Source organism: Phalacrocorax carbo, chromosome 9 (assembly GCF_963921805.1).
Source record: "Phalacrocorax carbo chromosome 9, bPhaCar2.1, whole genome shotgun sequence".
Lineage (NCBI taxonomy): Eukaryota > Metazoa > Chordata > Aves > Suliformes > Phalacrocoracidae > Phalacrocorax > Phalacrocorax carbo.
The window spans coordinates 2,537,947-2,565,257 of NC_087521.1; the positions used below are offsets into that span (position 1 = coordinate 2,537,947).

Consider the following 27,311-nt stretch of genomic DNA (forward strand, 5'->3'; position numbering starts at 1 on the left):
ATTACGCAAACCAGCATAATAGCAGTCAGGAAGTGCAACATTTCCAATGCATGCACTTTTCTAGAAGTCTTTGTTCTGGGACAAGAGAAAGGACCTGTGACTGAGAAAAAGAACAGCAAAAGATGCTGAAAGGGGTTTTTTTATTTCTAAGGCCTAGAGAATTAAAAACTCTCATAAATTTAGTGACCGAAAGTAACAGTGAGGTTTTCCCTCATCCCCCCAGAAGAAAAAGGAGGAGGCTGGCTCTCCTACCTGGTCTTATAATGCTTATACTGTTTTTAGTCTGACAAGGACATAAAATACATGGATTTTAATTATAATAATAGAGGACTATCGTTCCAGCAGGAATATGGTCATTGGTACTGTTGCACGTTTCCTGTATGTCTTAGGCAAGCCTGAGGAAAAACTATAAAGGTTTTAGTAAATGATCAAAAGTAAGGTTTACTTTAACAACTAGACCTACTGAAGTCACCTTTGTAGTTAGAGAAAAAATTAATGAGTATTTTACAGCTCTGATTTTTTTTAAACAGCTGTTAAACATCAAGTAACAATAATTCTTTTAACAATAACTTGTTTTATCTCAGTCTCAACTTATTGTTACGTGGTAAATGTAAATTTTCTGGTAATGTATATTTTAATATTTCAAGGTTTAACTCCTGTTCTTGTACTTACTGAAAGGATCCGCCCCCTCTTCCTCGAAATCAAGAACGGGTGCAGGCATTCTTGAAACTCCAGATAAAATGTTTTCCCTGGGGCAATATTGTTCATCACATTCTTCCTAAAGGCTTTTGGTTTTTCGTTTTGAATGGAGAGGGAAGAGCCAGATGCAGGTATCTCATTTCAAAATACCCTTCCATTCTTTGGAAAAGAAAAAGATTCTTCATCATGCTTTATTTTTTAAAAAAGTTTTTTCAGCACTCCATGAAATATATGCCCACATTGACAAGTACAGCTGCAACCTCGTGTTCCCTATAGAAACTTTGCACTTGCCCTGCAGCAACAAAACCCACTAAACACAAAAAGAAAATAAAATTCTTTACCAGCAAACCAATTCTTTATTCTTTTCTCTGACCTCCCATAAGCAGAGACTGTGATGTGGCAAAACTATTCCTACCCTTACTTGTTTGTCTATACTCATGTACAGTGATTTTTCTCTAGAAGGCAATGACAGTTTCATAGATTTTTCGATGGGCTGTTCCTTAGGGAGTGTAATTATTCATGCCATGAATTGAAAGGGTGGGAACATTTCATGAACAGTAAATGGGAACCTGATTTTTTTCTTTCTTTAAGAGACATAATAGTCCTGCCATTTTGAAGTAGGATTCCGTATTTGCAATTCACGTAACTACAAATATTGCCAGCTTCTCTTTCTTTTTCCCACAAGCGGTGTAATTTTTTTGTACTGTTAAAGCTCTAGATATTTGCACTACCATAATTGCACTAGAATCTTTGCTCATATTAAAGACGAGACAAAACCAAGCCTTTCTTTAAAACTGTAACAATTAAAAGATCAAAACAAGAACAAATTACAGTTTCAGATGTACTAGACCTAGTATTTTTGAAGAGGTGTCCTGGCTCTCAGTGTTTGAGTGCTTGCATTTCCAAATACATGGCAATATTGTACACGCTTTTATTGAGCTTGTGGGATGAACTACAAGATGACAATGAAAGCTAAGCCAGTGTGATACACTATGGGCCTTGTTATTTAAAACTAGGCGACTTTACAGTTCTGTACTTTGACATATTTCTTGGAAACAAGTTTTTGAAAAGTAGTGTCTTATCTTTTTCTAATTCTCTGTGATTTACCAAATTTCTGTTGTGATATTGATCTTTACTCCTTCACATTTATTCTCTTTCTACCTAGTGTCCTTTGAATTGTGGTGTCAGAAAGATTTCAGTTTTAAAACAATAATTTTGTAAGCAAAACTCTAAGCATTCTTTTCTTTAGATTTTACCTGGGTTGAATTACAATCTGAAGTGCTGGTGTCTCTCTGGTGCCTGTGTGGAGCTTGGGGAACTACAGTTAACATTAGGACTTGGCCGAGGCTCTTGATTTAGGTGGCAGGAATGTGAAAGAGAGAAATACCGTTATCTGTATTTTAATGCAGAGTCAAAAACTCTGTAAGAAAGCCACACTCGTAAAGAAACTGCGTGCTTTTTCCCTTAACTTGGATAACTGGGATTGTGCACCACCTGTATTACCTCACTCGAGAACACTGCGGGTTTCTGTACCTTGTTATTCTGCATACAGCAGAGGTTCCTGCGTAACATCTTCCACTACTGGGAGGGGATATTTCAGTCTCCAAAATATATATCACAGGTCAGGTTTACCACATACATATATATGTTATATAGAAGAAGGCAGTATTCAGAGATGCATGTTGCTGTTGATACACAGGGCCAATTAATAAGATTCACTTTAAAAGACACCCCTAAAGAATTTCAGGAAATACAGTCTGAAGTCCTAGAATACACAAACTATTGTGTTCTTTTTTAAGCTTCTGCCTGTAGTTGCTTTGGTCGGTCTTTGTGGCGTACTGATCCTTGGGCCAGTCCTCCTTACTTTTAGTGAGACTAAACTACACCTAACTACATAGGTCATCTAGATCATGTGTTTGGCTTCCCTCTTTTCCTTCTTATTGGGTGGAGGCATTTTGTTAGTTTTAGTGGTGTTTTAGCACTTGCAGCGAAGTTTCTTACGATACGAAGAAACTAATATCCGTGTCCTTAGTTTTATTACTATTTACATTTTCTGTTCCCCCAATAGATTATGCACCACCTGTAATTATTCTTAAAATCTTAAAAGATACCATGTTGCAGAGTTTTAAAGTGTCTATAATAAGATACTGTGGTACCATTATGCTACGCTGTATCTATTTCTTGGCAAAATAAAAGCCAACATGACCAAAAGAAGAAAAATAAATGGGTTTTTGTAACAGAAAACAGCTGCAACCACATCAAGGCATTTTTGTCTACTCTACTGGCTTTGCTGAAAATTAAAGCCACAACTTAATAATATTCAAGGAATATAGTTCTATGGAATGAAATCTGTTAAATGCTTAATAACAAACAGTTAAAAACACAAACCAGGATGCTTAGGAAACTGTTTTTGAATGCTAAATAGCCTAGATTGCAGAAGTTCTGCTTCTTCAGTAGAGGCTGGAAAATGAGAGTCTTGTTCAGAATGAGGGATTGTAAATACCAGTTCAGGAATTTGTCTTCCATTTCACACATATGTTCAGCGTGTTCAAATAAAACCAGCATGCTTTCTAACCTAAGAATGCTTGAAAGTGTATGAAATGAAGTGCTCTAAAACTAGGCGTCTCTCCGTTTGTTGAGGAGGATTTTAGGAATGAGAGAAAAAATTACACAGTGACTCACACATAGTACAGTGCTTAGTTTTTTCTATCTACAAATGCAGTAGAGGGGATGAGCTAAACGTTGAACGACTCTGAAGTTAGAAGAGCTGAATTCTTGCAAAACATCTGTTGACAACCTTGGAGTAGATGGATTTTCAATTCAAAGTGATTTAAATCGGAGACTTTTATCATAGTTCAGTATTTAAATCAAGGGGGGTTTACATCAGGGTTTATGCAGCTTTTGAATTATTTTTCTAACGAACAGTTGACTCTCTTTGTTTAGTGACTGTTAGGGTATGTTGATTTTCAATTAAATATACCCATCACATTAAGTTAGTACCTCTTTGTCCTAGTCAGGGAAATATTCTCTATGCACATTTAACTACAGAGTTTAATGTGTGCTTAATTAGAAGTGTAGTTCTTACCTTTTATATAAAATCTCTTCCCTTGTTGATTCCTGCTTACTAGAAATTTGTGCCCTGCTGCTTATGATGGAAGTTGGAGTATAATTCGGTAGCAAGACAACAGTATTTCAAAACTATTGAAACTTAACTAATGAAACTTCTATCACACAATACACACATAAGTCAAAATTGCTATACAATTACAGCCAGAATTTGGATCTTAGGGCAAGAGGTATGAGAACACCACAAACACTGGTTGCAGTTAGGGAGAACAGTATAACGTTATAACATTTTAGAATATCGCTTGGGCAGAACCAGATTTCATTATGAAGTTGGAAATGTTTTTAAAAAAATACCCCTGTTTAAAGCTACTTGCTTTCTTGTTAATAGAATGTATTACCTGCAGTTAGGGGATTGATCCTATTGCTTGAAAAGTCTCCATGATTTGAGAATACTAGATGTCATCTTGCATTTGTTTTTATTCATCATCAGATCAAAACTATTTTCTTGCTCTTCCAGCTTCTGTTCAGTTTCTCAAATTCAGATGAAACAGGATTGAACTAAAGAAAACAGAGTAAATTCAAATCCACAAAATATCTCTCAGTACCTCTGAAAGACACTGTAATTATCAAAATTTGGCTTATCAGTTCATTTAACTCAGCAGACTCAGCAGCTTAGGTAGTAACAATTCCCAGCCACTAATAAAACACTCTTTATAACTTGTTTTTGTTTGAATATAATTTTTTATTTAATGTATAATAGTTTATGTTTTAGGAAGGTCAGACTTTACCAGATTTAGCCATAGTTTCACATTCACCAGTATTTTAGGAAAGATTAGTTGAATAGGAAGAATACTTCTAATTTAATTTAAAATAATTTCCATTACCCTTTACTTGCTTTTGTATTCAGGTATTATACACGATGTATTCAGAATTTCCTTTGATATTCCTTTGTCAACCATTTGTTTTGTTGTGTAAAACCTATAAGTTATCTGGGTAATACAATATAGGAGATTTATAACAGTTTTACTGTTTTGTAACAGTAAATCAAAACTCACTTAGCTCTCTCTTTCAATGATGCATAAGTCTTATGTTACATTAGCTCCTAAAATGACAGAAAAAGCCAGCATGCTAATGGAAATAGAGATTTTAATGAGTTATATTTGATATTTTAACTGCTTAGGTTTGAATCCAGTACTCTTTAGGTTCTAAAGGTTACAAATACTGTATTTGGTTCACTTAATGAAAATGGAGCTTCAAATTCATAATCTTCCTCTAATACATATATGCATATATAGACAACTGAGAAAAATAATGATGTAATCTTCATTACTTCAAAAATATTTTTTATTAATAAATACAGGCCTGATAGGAATGTTAGAAACTTTAGACCTGTGTGAAATTTTCAAATTTTGTTTCCTTGAAGTTATCTTCTTACAACTTTGGTGAGGACATATAAATTTAGATTTTGTTGTCCATGAAAACTTAATTGCTAATATGCAGGCACCTAGAAAGTGTTACACAATCTGTAGATCTAAAGCTGCCGTGAAATGAAACTAAAATTGAAAGTAAGCTTTAGAAAATGAAGGGTAAAAAGTACAACTTATAGAAATTCAGAAATAAAACTTTTTGGATCTTCAAAAGTTATAAAATTGCTTCCATACGCTTCCAAGAAGGAATTCACACTTACAGCCACCAAAGCCTCTTCATTATATCCTAGGGTAGTACCATGGAAACTCTGCGGCTGCAAGTAATGTAGCTTAGCATCTATGGTATCAATTGAGAAGAAAATGATTGTAAAAGATTTTTTGGCTTCCTTTTTTTCCCTCCTTCTTCTGTCACCTCTGGCAACCAGTTGCTTTCTCTTTCTAAAGTCTACGGGGTGTGGCATAGCTGATGGAGGCCAGTTTTTCATTATTTGCCCATTGAAACCACGAGCAATTGACTGGATATTTTTGACAAAGATAAAATAAAAACAAGTATTATGCCTCTTTGTAATGACTAAAATATGCATGTTTAAATTAGTTTTGCCTGCAAGAGCTTGTCATAATTATTTTTACTATCTTAAATGAAGTGAACCACTGCAATTACTATGTCTCTCCTTCACAATTTTCACCTGCTTTTCTTTGTGTCTCTTGCTACTCTAAATAAGAGTAAAATTGTATAAACTTATGGCCCCTTTTGATGTCTGTTAAGATTTCTTTTTGTCGGAGAAAGGGGAAAAAATCCGTTAGGGTTTTTTATTTCCAATTTATTAATGAAGTTCATTTTATCTTCTGAATTTTTATACTATTTTTAGATTTATTTTTAATGGAGATTTTATGTGATTCTGTGAGACTGATAATGGCTTTGATGTTGTGGTTCTGATGGCTTATGATGTTAAAAGTTGAATTTTCTTTTCAGACGGTGATGTTACCAGATGCCCACTAATCTCTTCCTCTTTTTTTCTGGTGCTCCGGTTTTCTTGCCTAGATATTTCTGTCCTCTCTGCTTTCTGTCTCTTAGCAGCAGCAGCTACAGAAAATTGATTACCAGACCTTTTCATTCTGCCCTTACACAAACAGAAACAGTGGGAAAAATAAGAGAAGGGAAAATGTAACTAACAGAAGGAAAGAGAGCAGAAGGAGGAAAAGAGCAAAAGCAGGAGATTTTCTCCTATGGCTCAGGTATCCTGTTCATTCTTAAAGATTTATGTCTTTCCTGAAATAGTACAGAATTCCCCAAATGCAACCAAACTAGATGTAAGCACAAGACCACCAGCTGGTGAACCATGATTGTAGCACAAGGAGCTCTTAATTTCTGAATCCATTATTTAGCTTCCAGTCTAAATTTTTACCACCACCAAATCCATACACGTTACTGTCCTCCCCAGAAACATGCTCACTGAGTTGTTAGCATGTTTTTATCTACTCTGGTTACATGTTCCCTCATTACATTCTGTAATAACTCTTCTGAGATAGCCTTACAGAGGAAAGGTTAACTTTTTTCTTTTACAATCTTTAAGCTCTTTCTCATAATGTGTTGTTTTTAAAACAAAGAAGCAAGCATGGAAAGCCATAACATGACATGCAGGACACTGAAGGATTTCTTTGTGAAAGTGGGTGTATGGGTCTCTACTGGGTCTGGCTGTGATGGAATTAATTTTCTTCATAGCAGCTGGTTTGGTGCTATGTTTTGGATTTGTGACCAAAATAATGCTGATAACGCGCCTGTGTTTTAGCTGTTGCTGAGCAGTGTTTGCACAGCATCAGGGCGCGCTCTGTTTCTCGCTCTGTCCCCGCATTGAAGACTGGGGATGCATAATAGGCTGGGAGGGGGCACAGAGAGGCAGATAACGTAACCGAACCAAGGAGATATTTCATGCCATATAACATCATGCACAGCAATAAAAAGGGAAGAGGGGATTCTAGAAAGTTAGCCATCTTTTGCCCAGGAACTGGCTGGACATTGGTCTGCCCATGGGAAATGGTCAGTGATTGCCTTTGCATCACTTGTTTTGTTTTCTTCCTTATTTCCCTTCTCCTTTCCTTATTAAACTATTTTTATCCTGATCCACAAGTTTTATTGCTTTTACTGTTCCTTTCCTCTTCCCCTGTCCCACTGGGGTAGGGGGTTGGGGAGTGAGCAAGCAGCCGTGTGGTGCTTAGCTGCCTACTGGGGTTAACCCACAACAGTCTCATAAGGACATATTCTCACAATTTAAATTAGTTTGCAAGTTATGGACACCAATCCTGACTTCTGTGGTGCAAAAGGACTTTGTGCTTTTAGCATTTCTGGAAATTTTAAGATGCTCTGCCACAATGACATGGTGTGTATGTTTTTGTGCGGAGCATATGAATAACATTCCACAGTAGCACTGCCCACTGCTGCTCATAGACAAGTGCATGGTGCTTCAGTGTGAAGCATAAAGTGAGACCTTGGAGTTGATGGTGCACATTGAGTTGAGTAGTGCGGAGATACAAGGCAAGGATTGCCTTTTCAAAGCAGAACAGAGCTGTTTGAGAAACAATTAAAGAGTCATGAAATAACTAAAACTTATAAAACTTTCCTGTGCTGATACGTCAAAAATCTGAATGTTGTCTCGGTAGATCAGTGTACTCTTAAAATGGAGTCTTTTTACCAGGAAGAGAGTAGTTACTTTAGAATTGACAGTTACAGTCCTGCACATCGGTAAAAATGTAAGTAAATTAGAGCATCAGAGTAAATTGTTTCAAGCAAATAAAGTATCATGAGAACTGTTGATTGTAATACTTGCAGATCAAGCAACAAAATATACATATTTATAGACATGCCAGCTACGTGGGTCTTTAAATAGTCCAGGCTTTCTAGTGCATATTCATTTACTGTGTGTCATTTTATGATTATTTACTATAATTAGAAAGAATCCTGACATACTAGCTTCCTCCCCATGCTGAAATCTGATCAGGCCTTTCAGCGTTAGTCTGTTTCTGTTACTATGTGTATGTGGAAAACAAGCCTAAAGCTTTGAACTTGCAAGCCTGTAGTCACAGCAGGTCTGTCCACGGCGATCTAGAAGTTTGCATTCCTACCACATGTAGTAAGGTTTTCTCTATAGACCCATGTCACTGAGGAATTTAGCAATGAAAAAGAAATCTTCAGTCAGAGAAGGGCCACAAGGATGTGAAAAACTAGCCACACATAAACTGTAAAGGTCATTAGCAGGCTCCTAAACTCAAGGCTAGGAATTAGTTTTTTGGATCATTAACGGTAAAAGCCTAGGAGATGAATAGGACTCAATGTCCTCTTAAAAATTAGCCAGAACAATTAAAAGGTTTTCCAATTTCTAATGGGAACCAGACCTACTAGCTCATTTTCCTTTGTCTAGTGGGCTGTTTCTGCATTTTGAATTACATTAATTTTATGTCCTTGTATTTTTAAGGAAATATCTTTAAGTATTTTTCTGTATAGGAGTTGTAAATTATTTACAGTGAGGGCATCGAAAGCTTGGGAGAAGTAGAATCTAGTGTTTCCCTAAGACAGCATTACTGACTGCAGGTCTTGTGACTCTAAGCTGGTACAGTTAGCTGAGACAGGATTTCTTCTGGTGTGTGCAGATGTATACTTTGCAAATGCCTAAGGTTGCTGTATTATGCAATTGCATGAGTTAAAAAGCTCATTTGGTTGCAAATGCACAGCCTTTTTTGGTGTGAGGTGTCTCCCCTTAGGGTATTACATGTTTCTCTAAACTCAGTTTTCTGATTTCAACAGCAAGCCTTTCTGCTTTCATTTCAATGTAAATTTCCTCCTGCTGCTGCTGCTGCTGCTGAGTGGATGACTGATGGCTATTTAAGAGCTATCCTCTCTACTGTATATTTTTCCTTAACCCTAAAATGACTTTGGCACGAGAAAGTTGCAAACAGTGAGCATTTAGTATTTTAAAATGTAATTTTTTGAGAGGTACTTTAAATACCTTATCTTTCCTTATTTTGCATCCTTGCAAGCATGTCTTACAAAACAATCCAAAGGGAGAAAGAGATAAAGAAAGAACAAAAATAACTAACGTTTTATGCCGTGTGCTTTGTCTTCAGGCCTGCCACTCTGGAGGAAAACAAGCCGGCAAGTTACCAAACTTTTTCATTTTATAGCTATTATACTCATTTCCCTCCCCATTCGCCTTAGGCTCTAACTCTCCCCACCTAGCCCTCTGGTAATAATCAAGGTAATTTGTGAACTAATTGTCAATACAAGCCATTTGACTTTTGTGAAAGGAAAAAAAGAAAAAAATAAATTTGGACAAGGAGAAGTAGATTGCAGATAAATGGGATGGGGTTGGGGGGGATAAAAGGACAGAAGAAAGGCAGGACAAGATCATCTTCCTCACTAAGTTCATTTTTGACTCAGTCATTCATTTACACCAGATGCAGAATTCCTTTCTGGACTGAGTGAATTGCCCTGTCATTAACATAAAATTAGCTCCAAATGATCTTGGCCAAGAGCTTTGAAATATGTTAGTGTAGAACCGCACAATCAAAACCATGTGGGAATCCATGAGGGTTTCCAGATGTGACAATCTTCTGAGATACAAATACAAATATGTTTACATAGCATAATATTCTGCTCTGTGGATATCCTCTAGATGCAGCTGTGCTTCCAGTAGTGGTACCACTATGTTACTGTGCTGCTCTGCTTGAGTGAATGCCTCTTGTTTCTTGTAGTGAGTCCATTCCAATAACGACTACTTGTAAACAAACATTGTCCTGCAAGTTAAAATACTCCTTCAAGAAATGTAAGGAATTCAGCATGGGCTAGTAGATTAGACTGAGAGTGAAAATTTGAGAAATTCTATGCTTCATTTTTGATTTGTTATGTGTTTTGCTCGTAATTGTTTTTCCCTGCCTGACTTATTTTTCATCAGTGAGTACTTTCTGCACTAGGATTAAAATTTAAATTTATTTGTTATCTAAGTAAGTGATTACGGTTGTAGTTTGATTTCAGTTATATTATCAAAAGTACATTAATTGATACCAAGATTAACTGAATCTTAACATAATTACCTGATTTTATGTTCATCTAAATAAAGTTCTCTACATATAATGATAGTCTATCCATGCTTTTTTTGTTTGTTTGTTTAAAAGCCCTTAACATCTCCATTTCTTTAATGCAGTCGTCTTCTTTTGTATGTGTAGGGAGTGAACTCCAGGTGTCTTTGGGAAGGAAATTGGTCTGTGCAGGAAAAGACTAGTGGTTGAATAAGTCTATAAACCTGGGTTCAAGTGTATCACCTAGTGCCTGCACTGCAAAGTAATCAGTCCATAGTAGCACTTACTAGCTTTTATTAATTTTTGAACATGTACCTACAGAATATTGACTGAAAGTAACCTAAAATATCTTCGTTATTCACGTTGTAGTGTCACCTTGTAATTTTTAATAGCCACAAGAAGTTTTACAGAGAAATACTGTTTCCCTCCTGACGGAAAACTGTCCCCATTAATGAATATGAATAATCAGTTTTCAGGCGTAATCCGTATACCCTGTGCTACTTAGGCTGAGATCTCATCATGTCATATACATCAAACAGGGTTATATCACTCCTGTAGTTGGATAAGAGACCTTCAGGGGAAAAAAAAAATCAGCTAGACATCTGATATTGATCTTCCCTCTGAAATGATAGTAGCTCCATGGTCTAGCACAGTGTAGAGTAAATTCTGTGTCATAGTCATTACACAGTGAATAAAATCGTTGTTTGACCTGAATCACTGCAGCCTTAGGGAGTTCGTCAGGTTGTCAGATGACCCTTTGTCTCTTGGAGGTTGGATAAAACCGAGGTTTTGATCATAGAAAGCATCTTTTTCCATTAAATCCTGCATAGTATCTGTAACATGTATAACATATTATATGTTCTGTATCTCATATTTTTTTGGCAAATGTATTATGCGTATCTAAAATATGTCTTGTAGTTTTCATTATAATCTTTAAATTGTCAGGGAATATTGTGCTTCTCTATTACCAAGCAGCATTAACGTTGCAAAGGCTAGAAGTAACTCCCCATTGCAAACCTCTCTAAGCAAAATATACTTTGCTATTCTTCACCGTTACCAGCTAATATCAGTCATTATCTTTAATATAAAATTTTAGGGAAGGCTCACTAAAGGAAACCTGCGTGTTTAAAACATTGGGAGTGTGCCACTGGCTGAATAAGAAATAGTCTGAAAAGATACATCTTGGAGCTATTCAAGCAGTGACAGCTTGTAGAAAGCAGTAAAACTGTCGTAGAGAAGATGGGGCTTTCTTCTGTCACATGCCGTGGGACATACTTGATGTGGTGGATCCTGTAGCTGATGTGCTTTTTGTCCCACGGTTGAGAGAGGCTATGTTGCATTTCTACAGTGAGCGGCTGGGAATACTTCAGTCAATATGTGACCACCTTGGGGGGCTGCTGCGGTCTAAAACCATTTTTGACCCCAGTTGCATCGCCCCAACAGCTGAAAGTCTTTTAGCAATGTCTTATATTGCTTTTAGTAACTAAAAGTGTGTGTGTGTCTGTATGTATACACAGCAAACCAAGATATGTGAAAAAGTATGTGCTTTGGTAATGAAAAAGCAGTGATATCTAGCGGAAGACTAAACAAAGCCTCTCGGTGCTCTGCGGACATCAGACTTCTTTCCTAACTTTCAGCATCTAATCTATCTAGAACCTAGTGAGGATGCTACATAAATGATGTAATTATGTAAATGCATATTTAAATTCAGTTTGAATTGAAAAATACTTGTATCAATTTGAGAGTTCTGCCAGTGCTTTTGTATCTCTCTAACTGTTTTATGGCACTGTTTTTCATTAATTATGTTTTGACAGAGAAATTCTTGCCCTTTTTTTTTTCAGACTGAAGAACAAATGGGCCTCTCTGAAGAGCAGCTTAAGACCCTTCTGGAAGAATGTATGCAGCCTCAGAGAACAATAAGCAACGTTACCATGCCAAAGTCTCAGGAATCTCTTTCTTGTGGATTAAGTCCCCCTTGTTACACAAGTCAAGACTCCACTCTTCACTCCACAACTACTCTTTCCAAAATGTTAGTTGAAGACCATATTGTAGGCATGTTAACAGCTCAGGAAAAGGCTGGACTTGAAGACAAAAGCTTATGTGTTAACACAGAAAGTGAAATCCCTGGCTACTATATCAGCCAAGCATTGGCTGATAGTCACTTATCAAAGGATTCACTGGCCCAAACAGAGGAATCTGATGACCTAGAAAGTTTACAGAAGATGGGAGATAAGAGTATTACTGAAGGTTACTTTATGTCAAGAGCACTCAACACAAAAAGGTTGAAGAAACCTTCTTTCTTGGGTGAACCGTTATATTGCATCAGCCTGAACAATGAGCCATCCACAGAGGCTGACATTCTCAGCATACCACTGCAAACCAAAGGAGGTGAGACTCTTAACGACCCTTTAGAATAGGCTTTTGATTATGACGAAAAAAACCCAAGCAGGTTCTCACCAAAGGTATGCACCAGTACACACTGATTATTATGGTGGGGCAAGGATGTACTCTTATAAAACATAAAACTGCGCCAAAAATGATACACAGAAAATACAGAATGTTTATTGAAATTTTTGCCCTGACATAATTGACTATAAGATTAGGACTCTTACGAAATATAATATTGGTGTTGATTAATTCTGTCAGCTGGAAAACAGTGTTGACAACACATCTGGATTATCTTTTTGATAGTAGAAAGTCATGTTCACTGTTCTGTGGAGAGCAGATATTCTCCCAATAGATGGTATAACAATTCACACAAAAATCCAAGTGCTTCTTGAATGTTTTTAATAATGTAAATGCAGTAGTACAGAAGCAAATGTGACCTGACTATATTAAAATAATAATAAATTGCACTGTAGCTGATATGTAGTGAAGCGGGCAGGTAACTGTTCATACCTGTTGCGGTAGAGATAGTCACTATGAGGTAATTTTATTGCACAAGGAGATTTCAGCTATTAAGTAGATTTCCATATGGGCATTACGTGGTAAAAGTCTTTAAAGTGAATGTGTTAACAATTATTGCATAATAATTTAAATATCTTTGAGTCATTGTTATGTGTTGTGTCAGAGCAATGCAGTAGGGTGTTTCGATTATCTTTTTTCAGTAGTGGCTAAGTAATGTTCAACCATAGAGACCTCAAATCTGTATGGTTAATAAACATCTTGGTTTTATGGTCATTTTGCTTTCCAAATATTTTTGTTAGGGGGGCAGGGAGGGGAGTGTTCTGAATTTTCAGAGTCTCTAAGTCTTTTCATTTTTACTAAAAACATAAGAACAAAACCAAGGACATTATCACAGATTATCACCTCATCAGGCTTTGTGTCAGTGTCTGATTTTTAAAAATCATGTGAAGAGGTAATCTTTAGGCACAGTAAAAGTAAGTGCAAAATAAAACCCACTTCAGAGGATTGTAATTGTTTTTACATTAGTGTCAAATGTTTTGCAGTTATCTGTAAGTTTAATTACATTCAGATTTATTATATTCTGTTAATTTTAATCTAATGCTAAAACACACCTCCAAAATTAGCATTTAAATAGGCAGCAGTCCATTCTTATTATTTTTGTCAATGTACTGCTTATGAGAAAATGTACAGTATAAATCAGAAAACCCTTATACCTTTCCATGGAACTAATTTGTTTCCCACAAAGGTGACTTAGTTCTGTCTTCAGCAATTATTCCCTGCCTTAAGCAAAAGGTTGTGATTTTTATCAAATTTGTGAAGTTGCCTAATGTATTCTATAGGTAGGCTTGTTATTAGTTCAGACATGATTAGATGTGCTAATTCTATGGAGAAATGGAGCTCCCAGTGGAGTCCAGTTTAAGGCAAATACATCTGCAGATGAAGGTGTCAGGTGTATTTTTATTTTTAAAAGACATTGACATATTTGCGCTTTGTTATGGTCTTAATTCTAAAGGACATTTAAACATATATGCATAATATTCTGTAAACAGTTTGATTTTTCTGATGTGCTACATGCGGTTTAATCACTGTGTAGTGCTGTGTAAGCAAACGGTGTGAAACTGGTTTATCAGAATTTTGGTTTCGCAGTCATTATGGTACTGTAGTCTGTGATATAGGTTTACTGTAATACATTATTTAAGGAGAGCATAATTATTAACCTCATTGTGCTGGTTTTGGCTGAGAAGGGGTTAATTCTCCTCACCGTGGGGGCGGCTGCCTTTGGGGGGCGGCTGCCTTTCCAGCTTCCCGCGCTCTGCCGGGCGGGGGTGGTGGGTGGGAGGGGCGGGGCCATGGCGGGGGCGGCTGACCCCGACTGGCCAATGGCAGGTTCATTCCATACCACGTGACACCATGACCAGTATATGGAGGGGGGGCAGTTGGCGGCTCGGGAGCAGCGCGGCGTCGGGTCGGTGGGCGGCTGCGGCGCGGGCGGTTTGTTTTGGCGGTTCGTTCCCCCTCTCCCCTCCCTTCCCCCACCCTGGGTTTCATGCTTCTTGTTGTTTTCCCTTTCCATTGCATTTTTGTTGTGTTTTTTTTAATTATTATTATTTTAATTATTAAACTGTTCTTATCCCAACCCACGAGCGTTACCCTCCTGATTCTCTCCCCCATCTACCGGTGGGGCAGTGAGCGAGCGGCTGTGTGGGGCTGAGCTGCCGCTAAACCACGACAGTCTTTTTGGCGCCCAACGTGGGGCTCAAGGGTTGGAGATAACAACAGCTGCTGGTCACAGCACCATGTTGTCCTTTTCGCAGTTGGTGTTAAAGATCGGTGTTGGTTTGTTGAGTCTGCTGTGTTCTGCTGTGACTAGTAACGTTTTGCCTACAAGATTTGTTATGCAAACACTGGTTTTCAGCTTTATCTGGTATTTGGGGTTTTTGCTGAAACCGTTACTGTACTTTGGATACCACCTTGTTGAGGCAATTAGCAATTATACCTCCTCCTCTGAGAGATTTTATATGGAGGAAATACAGAATGGTGTCTTTGCAACTTTATTCTATGATGTCTCTGCCTTTATTACAACCACCTTTTTGTATCTTGAATATCTTTGGGTGGTTAAGGAACACTTATTGTTAGTTTTGGGGCATGTTGTTTTGGTTTTGACTAAGCAACTTGAGAATATCACCCAGAAATCTGCCCCAAGGCTTGATAGTTACGAGGGGCAGGGCATGTGGGATAGCATGGGCGAATCCCTAGGGCAGTGGGCACCCCCAGTGTTTTGGAGTTTCACCCCCGAACAAGGGCAGAATCCTGAAAAACTAGTAGAATATTTGGAGAAAGTATGTTGTTGTGCTGGGAACTCCAGAGAGACACAGATAACTGCAATGTGCTGGGGTCTGGCCCATGCATACCGAGCCCTGCTCAACAGCATTCAGTGCTCCCAAGGGGAAGAGAAGGTCTCTGGGTTGAAAGACAAAGTGACTGGCACTGCAGCTAATCAAACCCACAGGACGAGCACCGCGGCCACTCAAACCCCCGCAACAGGTACTGGAGCTGACTCAGAGAATCAACCCGTGCCAGTATCAGTCGCCCCCATACACAAGATGAAACATTGGAAGCGGACGTCAACTCATTTAGAACGGGATGATGAAGAACCAGGACCATCGCGGGGAGAGGAGGAAGAAGTCATAAATGAAACGGAGACCACCCGATCCCTGTCCTTGAGTGAGCTGCAAGATACGCGAAAAGATTTCAGCCGTCGTTCAGGTGAGCACATTGTCACCTGGCTGCTCCGATGCTGGGATAACGGGGCCGGTAGCCTGGAACTGGAGGGAAAAGAAGCCAAACAGCTGGGTTCCCTTTCTGGGGAAGGGGGCGTTGACAAAGCAATTGGGAAAAAAACGCAAGCCCTCAGCCTCTGGAGGCGACTCCTGTCCGGAGTGAAGGAAAGGTATCCCTTTAAAGAAGATGTTACATATCGCCTAGGAAAACGGACAACCATGGAGAAAGGCATCCAGTATCTAAGGGAATTAGCTGTGTTTGAGGTGATTTATGGTGACCTGGATGATCAACGATCATCCACAGATCCAGATGAAGCCGAGTGCACACAACCCATGTGGCGGAAGTTTGTACGGAGCGCACCATCCTCGTATGCAGACTCATTGGCAGTGATGTCCTGGAAAGATGACGAGACACCAACGGTGGCGGAGGTGATAGATAGACTCGGATTATAAAGCAAATATCTCTTCCTCGCTAGTCTCTGCTCTGGAGAAACTATCCTGAGAGGTCCAGCAACTCAAAGAAGATATGTCCTACTCCCCACCTCGACAGAGCAGTGTCTCAGCTGTTAGGAATAAGTGTCCTCTGGCTCAAAGGAGAGGATACACACCACGGGCCACCCTATGGTTCTACCTGCGTGACCACGGAGAGGACATGATGAGGTGGGATGGCAAGCCTACCGCTCGACCTTAGAGGCACGAGTGCGTGAGCTGCAAGGAAGAACAATCACTCAGGGAGGTTCTTCCAGGAAAGCTGCTGCTCCAATTTCCAGTGAGCAGGTCCCCAGGCAGAGGAGTAGAAGCACAGATTTTATTTCTGAGCTTAATAGAGAGACTCATGATTCACATTTGCAGGAAGTGAGTTGTGACTGCCATGATCAGGACTAGAGGGGCCCTGCCTCCAGCGGGTGGAGGAAAGGGATAACCGGGCTTACTGGACTGTGTGGATCCGATGGCCTGGCACGTCCGACCCACAAGAGTATAAAGCTTTAGTGGACACCGGCGCACAGTGCACCTTAATGCCATCAAACTATATAGGGGCAGAGCCCATCAGCATTGCTGGAGTGACAGGGGGATCCCAAGAGCTAACTGTACTGGAGTGAGCCTAACCGGGAATGAGTGGCAGAAGCACCCCACTGTGACTGGCCCAGAGGCTCCGTGCATCCTTGGCATAGACTACCTCAGGAGAGGGTATGTCAAGGACCCAAAAGGGTACAGGTGGGCTTTTGGTGTAGCTGCCTTGGAGACAGAGGAAATTAAACAGCTGTCTACCTTGCCTGGCCTCTCGAAGGACCCTTCTGTTGTGGGGTTGCTGAGGGTCAAAGAACAACAGGTGCCAATCGCCACCACAACAGTGCACCGGCGGCAATATCGCACCAACCGAGACTCTCTCATTCCCATCCATGAGCTCACTGACCAACTGGAGAGCCAAGGAGTCATCAGTTAGGACCCCCTCACCCTTTAACAGTCCCATATGGCCAGTGTGGAAATCTAATGGAGAGTGGAGGCTAACAGTAGACTATCATGGCCTGAACGAAGTCACTCCACCATTGAGTGCTGCTGTGCCAGACATGCTAGAACTTCAATACGAACTGGAGTCCAAGGCAGCCAAGTGGTATGCCACAACTGATATTGCTAATGCATTCTTCTCAGTCCCTCTGGCAGCAGAGTGCAGGCCACAGTTTTCTTTCACATGGAGGGGTGTCCAGTACACCTGGAATCGACTGCCCCAGGGGTGGAAACACAGTCCTACCATTTGCCATGGACTGATTCAGACTGTACTGGAACAGGGAGAAGCTCCAGAACACCTTCAATACATTGATGACATCATCGTGTGGGGCAACACAGTGGAAGAAGTTTTTGAGAAAGGAGAGAAAATAGTCCAAATCCTTCTGAAAGCTGGTTTTGCCATAAAACAAAGTAAGGTGAAGGGACCCGCACAAGAGATCCAGTTCTTAGGAATCAAATGGCAAGATGGGCACCGTCAGATCCCAGTGGATGTGATCAACAAAGTAGCAGCCATGTCTCCACCAACTAGCAAAAAGGGAGCACAAGCTTTCTTGGGCGTTGTGGGTTTTTGGAGGATGCATATTCCAAATTACAGTCTGATCGTAAGCCCTCTCTATCAAGTGACCCGGAAAAAGAATGATTTCAAATGGGGCCCTGAGCAACGACAAGCCTTTGAACAGATTAAACAGGAGACAGTTCACGCAGTAGCCCTTGGGCCAGTCCGGGCAGGACGAGATGTAAAAAATGTGCTCTACACTGCAGCCGGGGAGAATGGCCCTACCTGGAGCCTCTGGCAGAAAGCACCAGGGGAGACCCGGGGTCGACCCCTAGGGTTTTGGAGTCGGGGATACAGAGGGTCCGAAGCCCGCTATACTCCAACTGAAAAAGAGACATTGGCAGCATATGAAGGGGTTCGAGCTGCTTCAGAAGTGGTTGGTACTGAGGCACAGCTGCTCCTGGCACCCCGACTGCCAGTGCTGGGCTGGATGTTCAGAGGGAACGTCCCCTCCACACACCATGCAACTGATGCTACGTGGAGTAAATGGGTTGCACTGATCACCCAGCGGGCTCGAGTAGGAAACCCCAGTCGCCCAGGAATCTTGGAAGTGATTATGGACTGGCCAGAAGGCAGAGACTTTGGATTATCACCAGAGGAGGAGGTGACACGTGCTGAAGAAGCCCCACTCTATAACACACTGCCAGAAGATGAGAAGCAGTATGCCCTGCTCACTGATGGGTCCTTTCGCCTTGTGGGAAAGCACCGGAGATGGAAGGCGGCTGTATGGAGTCCTACACGACAAGTAGCAGAAACTGCTGAAGGAGAAGGTGAATCGAGCCAGTTTGCAGAGGTAAAGGCCATCCAGCTGGCCTTAGACATCGCTGAACGGGAAAAGTGGCCAGTGCTCTATCTCTGTACTGACTCCTGGATGGGGGCAAATGCCCTGTGGGGCTGGCTGCTGCAGTGGAAGCAAAGCAACTGGCAGCGCAGAGGCAAACCCATCTGGGCTGCCGCACTGGGGCAAGATATTGCTGCCCAGGTAGAGAACCTGGTTGTAAAGGTACGGCATGTGGATGCTCACGTCCCCAAGAGTCGGGCCACTGAAGGGCATCGAAACAACCAGCAGGTGGATCAGGCTGCCAAGATTGAAGTGGCTGAGGTGGATCTGGACTGGCAGCAAAAGGGTGAACTATTTCTAGCTCGGTGGGCCCATGACACCTCAGGTCATCAAGGGAGAGATGCCACATACAGTGGGCTCGTGATCGAGGGGTGGACTTGACCATGGACACTATTGCACAGGCTATGCACGAATGTGAATGGTGCGCTGCAATCAAGCAAGCGAAGCGGGTAAAGCCTCTGTGGTGTGGGGGACGATGGCTGAAATATAAATACGGGGAGGCCTGGCAAATTGACTATATCACACTCCCACAGACCCGCCAAGGCAAGCGTCATGTGCTCACAATGGTAGAAACAACGACTGGCTGGCTGGAAACACCTCCTGTCCCCCACGCCACTGCCCGGAACGCTCTCCTGGGTCTTGAGAAACAAGTCCTGTGGCGACATGGCACCCCAGAGAGAACTGAGTCAGGCAACGGGACTCATATCCGAAATAGCCTCATAGACACCTGGGCCAAAGAGCGCGGCATTGAGTGGGTGTATCACACCCCCTGTCACGGACCAGCCTCTGGGAAAATGGAGCGGTACGATGGACTGTTAAAAACTACACTGAGAGCAAGGGGGGGTGGGACATTCAGGCACTGGGATGCACATTTAGCAAAAGCCACGTGGTTAGTCAACACGAGGGGATCTGCCAGGCGAGCTGGCCCTGCCCAGTCAGAAATCCTACGTACTGTGGAAGGGGCTGGAGTCCCTGTAGTGCACGCAAAAAGTACGCTGGGCAACACAGTCTGGGTCCTCCCTGCCTCCGGCAAAGGCAAAGCCATTCGTGGGATTGCGTTTGCTCGAGGACCTGGGTGCACTTGGTGGGTGATGCGGGAGGATGGAGGAGTCCGATGTGTGCCTCAAGGGGGTTTGATTTTGGACAAGAACAGGAAATGAACTGAATGGCACAATGCGAACTGCTATATAATATTGTGTGTCACCTCTGTGTTGTGTCAATGATATCAGAGTACAAACCTCCCAATCCATGGAAGATAAACTTTGATGAAGCAAGCGAAGTGCAGCAGTGATGGAACGATGACTGACTCGGTATGCAGCGACCCAACGCACACACACCATCTCTCCCGCCCTGAAAGCCTGATACGGCAGATGGAGCCCAGAGTCATGGACTGGGTGAACTCAATGGACATTTTTAATGGACATTGTACAGGGAAGGTCCATGAACTAAGGGAATGATGCCTGTGTATTATGTTAAAGGATGGGAAGGGGAGGGGTGGTGGTTGGTGAGGTTGTATTGGATGGTATGGGACCTGGGCATGGTGTGAATGGTATGGAATAAGGGGTGGAGAATGTGCTGGTTTTGGCTGAGAAGGGGTTAATTCTCCTCACCGTGGTGGCTGGGGACCTTTCCAGCTTCCCGCGCTCTGCCATGTGGGCAGGAGGCTGGGAGGGGCGGGGCCATGGCGGGGGCGGCTGACCCCGACTGGCCAATGGCAGGTTCATTCCATACCACGTGACACCATGACCAGTATACGGAGGGGGGGCAGTTGGCAGCTCGGGAGCGGCGCGGCGTCGGGTCTGCGGGCGGCGAGCGGCTGCGGCGCGGGCGGGTTGTTTCAGGGGTACATCTCCACCCCTCCCCACCCCCCCCAGGTTTCATGCCTCTCATCGTTTTCCTTTCCATTGCATTTTTGTTTTTTTTTTTTTTTAATTTTAATTATTAAACTGTTCTTATCCCAGCCCATGGGCGTTACCCTTCTGATTCTCTCCCCCATCCACCGGTGGGGGAGTGAGCAAGTGGCTGTGTGCGGCTGAGTTGCCGGCCAAAACATGACACTCATTCATATATCTATTTGTGTGTGTATATATATCTGAAGGAAGCTCTCACATGCCTTCAGAGATAAGTAATTCCTGCTTATTGAAAGAAGCAGTAATTTGCATCAGGGTTATATGTCTGTATGTATAGGTGATGTTTACGGAGATAAATAGAAGCCAGACTTACCCATATACAGATATGAAAAGGTTTTTGTTTCTCAGTTGTATGAGTCAACTGCTAATTATTTACAGCTTCTTTTTTCGGGGGGGGGCTATATTAAGTTTTAAGTAGAAGTTGTATCATGAAATGCTGTTGCTTTTTCCTCTTGTAAAATCGTGCTTGCAACAGTTCAGCATATGATTCTTTTCTTTTTTACAGATGGTGTGAAGGTTGACAGTTGAGGGGAGAGTGATTATATGCTTCTTTACACAACGGTTTTTGTAAAAGTGTGGTTTTCGGACACTCTGAAGGCAATGAATTATTATCACTGAAAACTTCTGTGAGGTGATTTATTCTTAAGAGATACTTATTGTCATTATCATATATTGTTGCAGCTTGATTTCAAAATAAACTCTTGCATTTCATTAAATTTCCTGGGAGCGTTCTATCTAACAACTAAATGTACATACGCATTTGCATAGCTGTGTGTCTGATAGACGTGCATGTCTTTGTTCATGAAAAATATAAAATGCAATTTGCAAGTTCCATTTATACTGATGAGACTTCATTACAACAGAACATGTGAAAGGTATATAATGATTTAATCTCTGCTCCTTTGCACACAATCTACTTTCTTCATGTAGTTAGCTAAAACCTGGCGTCTGTCACCCCAGGTCGGTGTGCTGGAGCTTGCAGCCTGTCTGGCTGCTGAGCCCTGACTCAGTGAAGGACCCAAATAGTACTCAGTCCTCTGCCTGGGGCTGTCTGCTCGACTGCTGGTTTGACTGGCAGTAAAGACTTGCACAAATCCTCTGCTGGATCAGAACATCAGCACCAGTCTGCTCAGCTGCATCTGATTCTTGATCCTGCGAAGAGTGTGACCATAGAGCAGGCAACCTTATCCTCTGATTAAGAAGTGTAACTAAGTGATGAAAGATCTTAGTCCCTTGTGAAGGCTCGGTGTGAATAAAAGTGAAGGAGTGCAGAAGTTTGCCCTAGCAGTTACTGGATTGTGAAACCCTATAGTAATGGCTAGCTGCGGGGAGGGTAATGCAGCTGGTTTGTGTTTGAGATAATAATAAAAATTCATGACAAGTTTTAGCTTTTCCACTCTTTAACTACTATTTCTCCTGAATTTCCTACTTATTTACTGAGCCGATGGTTAGTTTTTCATTTCATGCACTGTAGTGTCAGAATAGGAAGAAATTATTAAAAAAAAAGTGGTTCCCTCTTAAAGGGTTTTTATTTGGGGGTAAGGGAGAGAGTCTCTAGCAAAGGAAACTCAACAGATTTTCCCACTGCCAAGCTCTCATTTGACACAAGCTAAAAGGACAAATTCTTTCTCAGATAATATACTAGCCATTTTACATTCAATAAGAAAAGATGTATGGATACAAAGTTAACTATACAATGGCTGCATTATCGCATAGGGCTTACTTGAACTAATCTGAGTGTTTAAATTAATGCACATATTGGCTCAGATTTTAATCTCATTTATGGAGTTGCCAGTCTGAGTGGATGTACACTCCTGAGGACGTGATAATCACGTGGGTATAACAGAGATCAGAATCTAACCTGCTTTCTTTAAATTTAAAATGTAAATGGGACACTATATTTGTGACAAGCAAGTGCTGGTTATTGTTTTATTTTATAATATTTTTACTTGTTTTGCAACAGCAATAACAGATCCGTGGATACTGGGTGTTCCCATTGCTCTTCATAGGATTGCTGTAAGCACATTTCATGGAGCTTTGCAAATCTCACATAGATGTATTTTTTATCTTCCTTAAAAGTTTTAGGTCTGTGTCATAATTTCTTTAACATAAATGCAATCAAAGCAATAGTGACAAAGTTCTTTTGAGAGTATTTTCTGTGCCTGTGTGCAGGACTGTCCGCTGGCTGTAATCTTACCACAGTCCAGTTATGTTCACATGGAATTCATGTTTTACAGTCCTTCTCAAAAGCAGTGTTAAAGTGCTCAGATAGTTTTTGAAGAAAAACTAAGATCCGTTTCAAGTTTGTATGTAGAATATCTACAAAGTATATTAAGAGAAATAATAAATAATTATTACTTTTCTGGTGTATTTTGCTATCCTAAATATCTCACTGTTATAAAAAGCTTTTCCTAACACCCTCAAGGAGGAGCCTGTTGCTGACTAAGCCTTAAAATATTCCTGAAGCCAACTTTTATTCACATCTGGCGTTTCAGGGGTAAGCAGGCAAGTTTGAACAACTAGTGCCTTGAAGAGTATATTCCAACAGGAACGCTATTACTTCACTTCAGGTCTTGGGAAGCACCGAGCACCCTGCACCAGTTGTAGTTGCTGCAAACCACAGGGACCTAGCGCTCATGAAATGCTGTTCCACAGGTGCTTATGGTCAGTACCCAAACTCAGAGACTGCGTCAAAAATTAGTGACCTAATATTTATCTGTGCTTGGTTTCTACTGTGTTATCTTGAGTAACAGGTCATTTGGGAAGATTTTATTTCTTGCCTGATGTTACAGGTGAAATATCAGTTCAAGCCCTCATTTATTTATTTATTTTCAGTTTTAAGTAAAACCGGAGGAAATAAATTTGATAAAACATGTTTACTGGTATGCAGTACAGAATAATGGAGTTATGATATGAAATATAGTGACAAGGCCATTTGCTGAAACATCACCAGTATCAGGGTGAAAGGAAAGTGGAGCCCAGGAGGATTCATGGCTTTTCCTTTGTCCAGTGTCTCTCAGTTGTGACCTGCAATAACCCCTCCCTCGAGCTTACCACTGGAATTCCAGCTGCCCTGGAATGCGGTGGCTTCTCCACGGGGAGTGATGCAGCAGTGATGATTAAGATATTCAAATGAATTTTCATTTGCTGCCTGACTCAGAATTTAGAAACAGGTTTTCCAAAACGCATACCTTCATTCAGCGCCAGTTGTATTTGGTAAAAAATTCTGACAACTGGCTTCTTTACAGTCTTTCCTAGCTCTGTTCATCCCAAAACACAGCAGAGCACAAGAGACTAATTTTTAAAGTTATCCCTCTGCCTTTTGGGCTTTGAGATCTGTTTTACATTGAGGAATAAGAAATCTTGTGTGTGCATGTAGGTTTGTGCTGTTTTGTGCTCCTTATCTTATTTCCCACTATGACTTTACAGTGCAAGACACGTAATTTTGTTCCAACTATTTACTAGTGCTGAAAGCAACATACCCATGATTTTGCTGTGCTTGCATCTATTTGCTAAACCGTATGTGACCAAACCATTCTGCCATTGTCACTGAGACTCCTCAGTAATACCCATACCGTGCTGGTGCTCACGGTGGCTGGCGCTCAGCTTGTTGGTATTGATTTACTCTAGTGGGTATGTTATGGTGCTGCATGGTTTGCCCTTTTAAATTACAAAATCCATACTCTTTTCCTCTGAAAGAGGTAAATAAGGGTGATTCAATCATCTTCATGAATGATATGTGTATATATATAAGTAAATATAAATTGTATATTTATTTAATATATATAATATATACTATAAATACATATGAGTAGGATGATTTAAAGAACTATAGTGTTGATTTCAGTATACTGTAAAGGTACAAGAAGTTCAGTCCAGAGTTACAGATATTACGCAGATTTAGAACAGTTGAGGGTCTTTTCCATTTCAAAAGAAGACACAGACTAAATATCCTGATTTAAAAAAAAAAAAAAAAGTTTGTTGACTACAGACAACAGTGATTGATAAAAGGAGTGAAGTTATTCCTGTGTGTCCAGAATTCAAGTTTAAATTAAAGGGATTTTATCAAGGAGTGAAAAAACTTTCAGCTTCATCATAAAAAAACCAGAAGATGATGAAAATGCCCCACAAAAGTTCTCAGCCAAATGCTTTTTTCCAAGGCAGCCGATGGCTGGTATCTACTTTGAGGATCTGTAGTGCATGTTTTCCCTCTCACTTTCTGAGCTGAACTCCTGCAGAGTCAGTGGACATGCTGAGCACAGAGTGAAAACAAAAATTATCTGCTGCATAGATCGGGGAGGAGGGGGCTGCTTGAACATGCTCTGATGGAGCAGCAAGGACTAGTCTAGAAGTGCGGAAAAGGTATGCCAGTAATTCATGGGCTAGAAAGGGTGCAATATTACCTCCCAGTCAGGGAGGGATAGGTGACAGGGTGTTGTTTCCAGCTCAATTTCTGTAGTTTCAATAATGATAAGAATTTTTATATTTTATTGAAACCATCTCTAGACAAAATTTCAGCAAGTAATATGAGAATGCACCCACTTGCTTTGTTTTGCTTGTTAGAAAGGCTTTCTAACCACAGGTTTAAATGAGATCTCTCTCTTTTGCTTTTTAGGTGCAAAATCTGCTCCAATGTTGACACTTCCAAGAGTGCTTCCTCCCCCCGTTACAAAAATAGAGCTCCATCTCTGGGAATCTCACGGTTTGAAGGGTAGACACAGAAGACAAGGTGGTTTGGCAGATGCTTGGGAAGTTGTTAAATTAGCAAGGTTTTTGAAATCTAAGAAAAATAATAACTGATTTTTTTCTTCCTTTTTAAAAAAATTTTAAACAGATTTATTTATTGAGAAATAATTGCTCTTTTATTTGTAGTTAGATTTAAAGGTCAGGAAAACTGTTTCCTTTTTAAATGGAATAGAGGTGCTTGAATACTACTAATGCTATAACCTACAGTTATCCAATTATACGTTTCATTGAGGGACTGGCTGGAATCCAGGTGCAGTAGTTAGAATAAAAGGCTCCCTGTCATTTAAGTCTATGTGAAATAGTTCACTGCTTGCAATTGAATCTGCAGTACCTTATCTATTTTAAAAAAAAAAGCAAACTGGAATGCTCACAAGCGTGTATTAATTTCTAGAGTGCTCAAGTGCATGAATGATTTTGATTTACAGGCAGGTATTTTGTATTTGGAATATTTTTTCCACTTAAAAAATTGCTGTCTTCTTGCGGAAATGCTGTTCTATGCCATTATTTTCCTATTGTTTGCTTTGTGTATTTGGTATGCATAGTTCTGGTGGGAAGGGTATTGCCAGAGGCATTCTGCCCTCATTCTACAATAATGCTAAAATGGTCTCTCCACATGAGTTTTGTGAGCGGAGTCATCAAGGGGGACTGACACAGCACCTAAGCAGCGCTCAGTTTGGCTCTTGTATGTGCTGCCTAGGCCAGCAGTTCTTGAATGGGAAAGCAGTTGAAAAATTAGAGACAAATGATGGCTGGGCTTCCTGGGATTTTTCTAAATTTGAAAACCCAAGTTTCTCTGTGATACTTGCCTAATTTTATGGATTTTCTATGGAAGATATTTTATCTTTAAGACTTTGGCAAGCAAAACGCTTTTCTGTAATGAGTTCTCTTCCTCTTGTCCTAACTCTGCTTACATATTCATACAGCTTTGTGCACCTGTTCTTTCTCTTGGGGAACAAACAAGAAATAAGAGCTAGAAATCCCCTTGTGGTTATACTAAGGTGCTCTCGTCTTCTATAGTGTCAGCAATCCTTTCCAAAATTAGTTTATATTGAAAAATCAACCAATTACAATACTATGGACTTCACTGCAAAATCATGGCAATATCCTTAAGAAGTGCATTGCTGGCGTTAAGGTGCAGATCTTCCTACGGTTATCTCAGCCTTTATCTCCTTAGGTTCTTCATAACTACAGTTTAACTTACTGCACCTCTTGAACATAGGTTTGATGCAGGTGACCACTTGAAAAGTTAAGCTACTGTATTTGCATGGGCTCGGAGAAGAGCGTGCTGTGGTAAGAAAACGTTGCACTCGCTGCAGGAGCATGAAATTCAAAGATGATTTATTGCAGAAAAGTCGGCCAAGTACCCAATAACACCAGACGTGGCGGTACACCTCAGGGTCCCACTTCGCCTACGGAGTTTCTGCCCTGTGGAGTGTGTCCATTCTACATGCTCCTCCTGTTTAGTTTTTCTTTCCAGGTTGTTTCTCTGGGCAGGTACAGGCCTAACTTACATCATCTATAGCTCTTTCTTGTGTCCTGTTGCATTCACACTCCCCAAGCAACCTATGGGTTAATACAAGGCATATGGCTTGCCTTTACTATTCTAAAGCACGTATCGCCCCCAATTCCGATACTACACTGATACAAGCTACATAAATGCATACAATAAATTAGTATGAAAGTTTGGCTTGGGCTCAGATGGGGTTATTGGAATGGGCTGCCAAGGCTGTCTTCCCCCACACCAGCAGCAGTTCTCTTTTTTAAACTTCTGGTTAGACCTACACATATCCGTATATAGAGCGA

General features: G+C 40.7%; 1 protein-coding gene across 5 annotated transcripts in view; it reads left to right on the forward strand.

Moving 5' to 3' along the window:
* FSIP1 (fibrous sheath interacting protein 1) overlaps positions 1-21,478 on the forward strand; it is a 94,020-nt gene extending 72,542 nt beyond the window's left edge. The window contains exons 12-13 of one of the 5 annotated variants that reach the window (XM_064460128.1): positions 12,104-12,650; positions 20,082-20,236. In XM_064460128.1, the coding sequence (XP_064316198.1) occupies positions 12,104-12,650; positions 20,082-20,143 (609 nt within the window). In that variant the 3' untranslated portion in view covers positions 20,144-20,236. Of the gene's footprint in view, positions 1-12,103; positions 13,443-20,081; positions 20,237-21,267 lie in introns of those variants that run through there. The other 4 variants (XM_064460126.1, XM_064460130.1, XM_064460127.1 and 1 more) reach the window with 4 other exon arrangements.
* The last annotated feature ends 5,833 nt before the right edge of the window (positions 21,479-27,311 follow it).